Source organism: Lissotriton vulgaris, chromosome 7, assembly GCF_964263255.1.
Source record: "Lissotriton vulgaris chromosome 7, aLisVul1.2, whole genome shotgun sequence".
Classification (NCBI taxonomy): domain Eukaryota; kingdom Metazoa; phylum Chordata; class Amphibia; order Caudata; family Salamandridae; genus Lissotriton; species Lissotriton vulgaris.
The window spans coordinates 377,732,065-377,740,035 of NC_141695.1; the positions used below are offsets into that span (position 1 = coordinate 377,732,065).

General features: G+C 44.5%; 1 protein-coding gene across 3 annotated transcripts in view; it reads left to right on the top strand.

Moving 5' to 3' along the window:
• TNNT1 (troponin T1, slow skeletal type) overlaps nucleotides 1–7,059 on the top strand; it is a 112,868-nt gene extending 105,809 nt beyond the window's left edge. For all 3 annotated transcript variants that reach the window (XM_086930315.1, XM_086930317.1, XM_086930316.1), the window contains one exon: nucleotides 6,517–7,059. In XM_086930315.1, coding sequence (XP_086786441.1) covers nucleotides 6,517–6,562 — 46 coding nt within the window. In that variant the 3' untranslated portion in view covers nucleotides 6,563–7,059. The remainder of the gene's footprint in view (nucleotides 1–6,516) is intronic.
• Nucleotides 7,060–7,971: the final 912 nt, after the last annotated feature.

Below are 7,971 nucleotides of genomic sequence, written 5' to 3' on the forward strand. Positions count from 1 at the left end.
ACTGTCTTGAGAAAGCACTCGCACTATATGTCTGCTAGCGCTTTCAGTATTACAGAAGACACCACACAAGCGTCTGCAGCCCCTTCTGTAATACCAAAGTGCTTTGAGGAGAGTAAAGCGGGCACAAACGCCTGTTGCATCCCGGGGCACTTAGTTCTTTCTTCACCTCCTCTGATTATTAGGTGTGCTAAAACACATTGTCTATGGGTTTTCTAGATTGAATATGGAATTGAGGGGTTCATGCTCAAAACTGGATATTTAGCACCCTCTGCAACCCAAATGGCATATAGTGAAGTACAGATAAATCATCTGCTTTGAATTCGTTTTGAGGGTATTGGGGACCATTACTCAAATCAATATTCCGATTGTAGAAATGCAGCCTAAACAAAACAAGGAAAGGACACAACATTGTCTAATTGCTTCCCAGTGTCAATTAATTTTCTCTACTCATTACTCCACGTTTGTATTTCAGTACCTTCTGGGAAACGGGGTACACTTGTTATTGCAAATAAAACAGTGTAAAAATGAATGTACTTGTTCCGCAAAGGTATTCGAGATAAAGGGATTGGCTTATGCCCAGACTGTGTAATGGCATGTCGAGCATATTACCCTCCCCCATCTCTTGCAAGCATGGGTGGAACGGAGATTTGGTGATAACATCATCATTGCAGTGGAGTAACTTATTCCCTAATACCTCTTCTTCCTCAAGATAGGTGTGTGAATTTAGGCCAATAGGACCATCTCTCTCTGCTATCAATCAATGAAGTTGTACTTGTAGAGCACGGCTTGTCACCCGAGAGAGTATACTGGCTTTTGCTGCAGGTATCAATCGAAGCATCAAGTCTTGAGCTCCTTCCTGAAGCGGGTCAGCGAGGGTGCGGTGCGGAGGTGGTGGGGGAGGACGTTCCAGGCTTCCGTGGTAAGATGGCGGAGGAGCGTCCTCCGGAGTGGCAGCAATGTATGTGAGGTATCTGTCTGAGGACTAGGTGTGCGGAGCAGAGGTTCCTGAGAGGTCAGTGGAAATGCAGGTAGTGGTTCATGTAGGCTGGTCCTTGATCATGGAGGGCTTTGTAGGTGTGGGCCAGGAGCTTGAATTGGCATCTCTTCTGGACCGAGAGCCGGTGGAGGTCCTTTAGGTGCTGGGTATGTCCTCTAGGACAGGTTAAGGATCAGTCTAGCGGCTGCGTTCTGGATCATCTGGAGGCTTTGCTGAGTTCGGTGGTGATGCCTGCATAGAGTGTGTTGCTGTAGTCCAGACGGCTGGTGATGAGGGCCTGTATCACTGTTTTTCTGGTGCTGATGGGGATCTACTTGAAAACGTTGTGGACTAGGCAGAGCATGTGGAAGCAGGCGGAGGAGGAAGCTTTGAACTGATGTTTCATGGAGTGTTCACTGTTGAGGATGATGCTAAGGTTGCGGGTGTGGTCTTTCAGTATGGGGGTGGATCTGAGTTCCGACAGCCACCAGGAGTCAATTCAATTCAATTCAAAGAAAACTTTATTCGGATTGCAAGAAATCCATAAAAGTCACATATTACATTAAAAAAGTACATGTTTAAAAATAGTTCAGACAATTTCCATGAATAATTAAAAACTGCAATTGGTTTTTCAAGTATCAATGCAAACAATCAAAGTCAGATTATTAAAGTGCATATTAATGTGCATTCCAATTAGCTAAAATACTTAATGCGAGGGGGGCATTTTTTTAGGCACGTAAACATTTCAGGGAGGTTCCATGGATTTCCGTGCATAGGAGATAACTTTCAAAAATGAGCTAGCACGGAAAATCAGTTCATCATTTTCTAATTTTAAAAACAAAAAGTATGATTGAATTAGGGAAACTGGTCTTTGTTTTTTAAAATATGGGACTAAAAACCACTTAATATATTTCATGAACAATTTACAATGGAAGAAGAAATGTGAGTCATTTTGCCTGCTGTGTCCGTCGCAGGGGCAGGGGCCAAGCTCGTGTCCAGGATTCCTCGTGCTATGGCCCATGGGAAAGGAAAGTGAATATTTTAAAGATCCAGCTCTTAGGCGAAATAAAAGTGACCTTTCCCAGTTGGTCATGGGGAGTCTTAGGTATAGAGGTATTTGTTTTGGAGATAAGTCATTGTTTATGTTGGTCACATAAAATTTGACAGTTTGTTTTTGTAGTTCTATCTCCAACCTCTTTTCCCTGAAGAGGGCGTAGAGTTCAATTTGTGTGTCCTTTTTGTCCGTACTCTTGATCTGGGAAGGGTCGTTAAAAAGATGAGTTTTGCCAATGCTATCTAGGCTTTCCTTTGTTGCCCGAAGCCACGGTATGCTCATACCTTTATCACAGTTTAAACATTCGGACACAATTTCCTGTGTTAAGGTAGCACGTTCATTGGCCCAGATGGACAGCCAAAATATTGCAGGTCGCGTGGAAATAAAATCGGTTATATAGGGCAAGTTGAGCTCGGCGTGGCAGATATACCCAGAAGAGGATATTGGAGCTCCTAGAAGTTTTCTACATAGCCGGTTTTCTTCTGCCTGCAGGCTAGATGGACTCACTGTCCCCCAAATTTCTGCGCCATAGGTTGCAACCGGGACACATTGCAATTTATAAATTTTTACAATTGCCTCGGTTGTTTCTGACCTTTTTGGTCGTGGCAAGGCAAGGATTGAATTTATGGCCTTTGAGAACTTGCCTGTGGCGTGGGCAAGATGCCCATTCCACAGGCCGTTCGCAGCAAAGACCATGCCTAAGTAGGGGAATGAGTTGGTGGAGTGTAACTTCTCTTGTCCAATCGAGATAGAGTTAAGTTGTTTGGCCCCTGGCCCACATGTCATGATAAATGATTTTTTAAAATTCACCTTCAAGTCCAGGTTCCCCATAAAATGTGCAAAACTCTTGACCAGGGCGCGGAGAGCATTTGGTGTTAGGCCCATGATCACCGCATCATCTGCGTAGAGGAGTGCGGGTAGCAGGTTCCCTTGAATTTTCGGGACATCCGTTGTTGTTTTTTTCAAGGAGTCGCTTAGTCCGTTTATATACATGATGAACAGCAGGGGTGCTAAAACGCACCCCTGTCGGACGCCTCTTTCCACCTTAATTGCCCCTGAAATTTCACCCTCCATTCCAATTCGTACCTGGGCTTTAGTGTCCACATGTAGGTAGGCTAGGAAGTGTACCAGAGGTTCATCAAGGCCGTATGAGAGGAGTGTCGCCCACAACTTCGACCTATTCACTAGGTCGAATGCGGACGACAAGTCCATAAAGGCCAAGTAAATAGGAGAGGCCTTGGCTATGGTATATTTGCCTATAATGAGGTTGAGATTCAGGCACTGTTCTGTTGTCCCAACCTTGCTTCTGAAGCCCATCTGACATCTGTCCAGCACCCCAGTTTCTTCGGCCCAATCATTTACTCTGTTGTACAGCACCCGGCCCAAAATTTTCAGGGTGTTGTCTAGGAGTGAGATGGGCCTATAATTTGCGGGGTCAGATCTTTCGCCTTTTTTGTAAATAGGCACTATTGTGCTTGTTGACCAGGTAGCGGGGATGGCGCCTATCGATGCACTATTGAAAACATTTACCAGTATTGGCCCCCAAAATTCTGGTTTGTGTTTGATTAAGTCAATTGGGAAGCCATCTGGCCCTGGCGCCTTGTCCCCCAGGCTTTGGTTGATGGCCAGAACGACCTCCCCCAGGGTTATATCCAATGGGCTCAGTTTGTCGTGGTTATGGACTTCTATGTGAGCAGCAGGATTGGCATATATTTTAGAGAAATGTTGCTCCCAATTCTGACTTGAGATAGTACAGCTGATTGGTGACAGTTGTTTCCCCATGTCCCGCATCTTCCTTACAGCGGGCCAAAAAGTTGCACTATTACCCACGGCAGCGGAAACTGAAAGTTCATTCCAATGTTCCTCTATCATGGTGGCCTTCCTTATCCCTATGGCTGTTTTATAGGCTTGCCTGGCGGAACGTACATCTGCTTGGTTCCTTGGTTTGGAATTAAGTGCCTTACGAAGAGCCTTATTTGCCCCTGAACAACAGCTGTCAAACCACCTAGGTTCGCCATTATTATTCCTGTAGGGGACTGTCAGTAGAGTCTTAATGACATGGCACAGATTTTCAAAGTCTTTAATTATTCTATGGTGGTTCCCATCGGCAAGTGAGCAGGAGGTGATTGTTGGTTGATGATTATTTGTAATTGTGTCCATAATGGCTCCGCAATTCACCCCTTTCCACTTTAGCCTCAGGGTATCTGTTGATGTCATGATATCCCTTGCTCCCAAGGTGCGGGGGGGTGCTTGGATTGGGCCCACTCTTAAGCTAAGTTCCAATGCATTATGGTCTCCAAAGGCTGTCTCAACCACTCCTGCTTGGATGACTTTATCCAGTAGTTCCACAGACGTGAAGATGTAATCTACTGTGCTCGAGAAATCTCTCCCTCTAAAAGTTGGAATGTAAGCAGTATCGCTACTTATAAATGTATCCATTATATTTGATAGGGTGTGGGTATTTATGAAATTTTTCAGTTCATTCCCACGTTTAGTAGCCCTATCTAGTTGATTAGCGCCTGCTTTAGTTTCCGACAGTTTGGCATTAAAGTCTCCAGCTAGGATGATCCCATTATTTACACTGTTGTTTGCTGATTCGGTTATTTTTGTAATGTTGTCGAATAGCTCAATATAGTTCTTATTAGGGGTCGAGTGAAAGTCATTATTATAAAAGTTGATCAGATGTATCGGTGATCTACATGTGAACTCGATGATTTGAATGTTTCGGCTCTTGGTTGGTATTGGCTTAATGGTCCCCACCAGGAGTCATTCCTGAGGGCTGTGTGTCTGCCGAAGTTTAGAACTTCAGTTTTGTCCATGTTGAGCTTCAGGCAGTTGTCCTTCATCCAGGCTGAGATGTTCTTCATACAGTTGTGGAAGTTGGTGTTTGTCGAGGTGGAGGTCGCTGAGAGTGAGAGGACAAGCTGTGTTTCCTAGGCGTAGGAGATGATGTTGATGTTGTGCGATCTGATGATGTCTGCGTGTGGTGTCATGTACACATTGAAGAGAGTTGGGCTGAGGGATGAGCCTTTGGGGATGCTACAGATAGTGTGCTTGGCTTGCGAGATGAAGGGAGGGAGGCGAACTCTCTGGATGCGCCCCATGAGAAAGGATGCCAGCCATCTGAGTGCATCTTCTGTGATCCCAATCTTGTGTAGTCAATTGATGAGTGTGTGGTGGGAGACGGTGTTGAAAGCTGCAGAAAGGTAAATCAGGATCAGGTCAGCTGGTTCTTCTCTATCGAGTGGTGTGCGTATGTTGTCTGTTGTGGCAATCAGAGCTGTCTCAGTGCTGTGGTTGGCTCTGCAGCCTTATTGTTATGGGTTTAGTAGGTTGTTTCTCTCCAGGTGTTCAGTGAGTTGAAGTTTGATGTCCTTCTCCAGGACTTTGACAGGGAAGTGAAGCAGTGTGATGAAATGGTAGTTCTTGTGCTTGTTAGGGTCTGCAGAGGGTTTCTTGTAGAGGGGTCTGACCTCTGCATTTTTCCAGGTGTCAGGAAAGGTGGCTATGGTTATTAAGGCCTTGAGGATGGTGGTGTGTAGGCTGCTGATCTTGTCTCTTCTGAGGTTGAAAAGCCGGTGGGAACATGGGTCGGTGGGTGCTCCTGACTGGAAGAAGTTCATGAGAGTGATCGCATTCGGTGTGCTGAGTTGTTCCCCTGCAGTGAGCGGGTGGTTGGCAGTGGTGGTTAATGGGATGCTCAGGAGGTTGGAGGGTAGGGGATCGAAGTTTCTGTGGATGGTTGCGATCTTGATGTGGTAGTGGTAGACGAGGGTGTCACAGAGTTCCTGTGAGGAGGGGATTGAGTTTTTGGTGGCTGATGGGCAGGTGCACTCTCTGACAATGGTGAAGAGTTCATGGCTTGGTTGCCTCAGCGTCTTTGATCTGGTGGTGGTAGTCGTTGAGGGCTGATTTTAAGGTGGCTCGGTCGGTTGTGATTCCTGCTGGTGAGCCATCTTTTTTCGAGTGTTTGCACCTGTGTTTTGATGTGCTGAATTCCGGGGTGTACCAGCTGGCTTGTTTCGAGGGTCTGTGCATTTTGATTGGTTAGGTTTGAGTGGAAGTTCTGTACTGCTTGATCCAAGTTGGTGGTGACGTTGGGTTGTGTGGCACTGACTCCGCTGGCCTATTGTTGCTTAGTGACCGTACTCCAGCTGCGGAAGGGGGTGCTGTGGCGGTTGGGGGCATTGTGGGGTGGTCCAGCGAAGGTGACATGTATGATGGAGTGGTCCGACCAGGTGAGTTCGAGGTGTGGCTGTATCTGATTCTGTTGCTGGATGTTAAGATGGGGTCCAGCATGTGTCCTGCTTTGTGCATGGGGGCTGTGACCAGCTACAATTCCCTTACTCGCTTATTGTGAACAGATAAAATATGGTATGACACATTTCACCTGCACTCCTTAATAAATCTATTCTAAACAAAGCGTTTCAAAGGCTGATTAAAGTAGGCGTGCTAAATTAATCACTGATCTTTTTTTTATCCACAGCAAAAAAGGAGCAGGCAAGGGCCGTGTTGGAGGCCGCTGGAAGTAAGAATCTGGAAAGAGAGATGGAGCAGATGTTCCAATACAAAAGGATAGGTCTTTCAGACCAAGCTGACAGTATCCTCTCTGGAAGATGAACCTATGCCCGTCTTCTGGTCCCTATCCACACATTAAGAGCCTTTTTCAGCGGAGCTGTTCTTTGTCCACTGGTCTGTTTGTGCTGCGAGAGTGTGTAATAAAAATATCCCTCCAGGGAGACACTTGTCTATATCGGCCAATACAGAAGATGTGTCCCAGAGCCTGTGTATCTGAAAGGCTAGTGAGACTGTGGGATAGTTGTTCACATGTCAAACATAGACTATCATGTGAGTGGCAGTGCTTCAGTGCTAGCAGCCTTTCAGAAGCACTGTCATAAAATCTCCCTGTTATCCACACCTGGTTCTCCTCCCACCACTCATCCTTTGACATTCCCCTTTTCACATCAATGTCTTTGTTTTCATCTCCAAACTGTACTCCGTGCATTAACAATTAAAATATTGCAGAAGACTAAGGTCTCATCTATTGCATTTAATATTTAGTAGCTGTAACCAGTCAAGTTGTTATAAAGTCTCTGTCATAATCCGGCATGAACATTTCACTGGGGCACAAGTCACAAATGGAAATTGACCAATTTACCAACAATATCATTAGACACGACATGAGAGAAGGAAATTGTTTATTTCACTGTTTTTATGGACGTCAGCACAAATGTTAATTTTGAGAATCTAACAATGGAATGTTACTTCTCATACTATAACAATACCAGACGTAGACATTCAGGTGTCAATGCTATTAGAGACAGGATGCTGGTTCAAAGGGCATACAGTGAGTAATACATTTGAATGCACCATCACAAATAGACTTGACAACTCTGAGGTTTCATCGTAAACTGCTCCAGTGCTTAGTTCTTTTGGTTTGATGTTTGCGGCACCTCTCCCTTAAGCCTTCATTACTTTTTTCCCACAAAGATATCCACGCCAAATGTGTATGCAACTACAAGGATATTTATTTGGTTAAAAAAAAACATAAAAGAAACATACAATTGATTGTAACAATTTCATTAAAATCTCAATTTAAAAAAATCTCCAAATGTTAAACTCTCCATAAGTCATCTTAAATAACAATACTGTGTAAAAACAACTTGCTATTAAACCACGTGCAAATATCCGAAAAACAACTGTAGCTGCCATAATCCTACGGTAGTAGCAAAGTCATCTCAATAATAAATGTACAAAATGTACAAGAGCAGCAAACAATAGCAGCATAAACATGAGCAGTCTCATTTCGTAACATAACTTATATTGTGTGCATAATGCAACTCCCTGTATGTCCTACCATAAATAGACCATAGGACAATACAGAAAGGGACAACTTGATTCTTATATGCAGCTAGAATAAATATTAGATTATAATTACTTG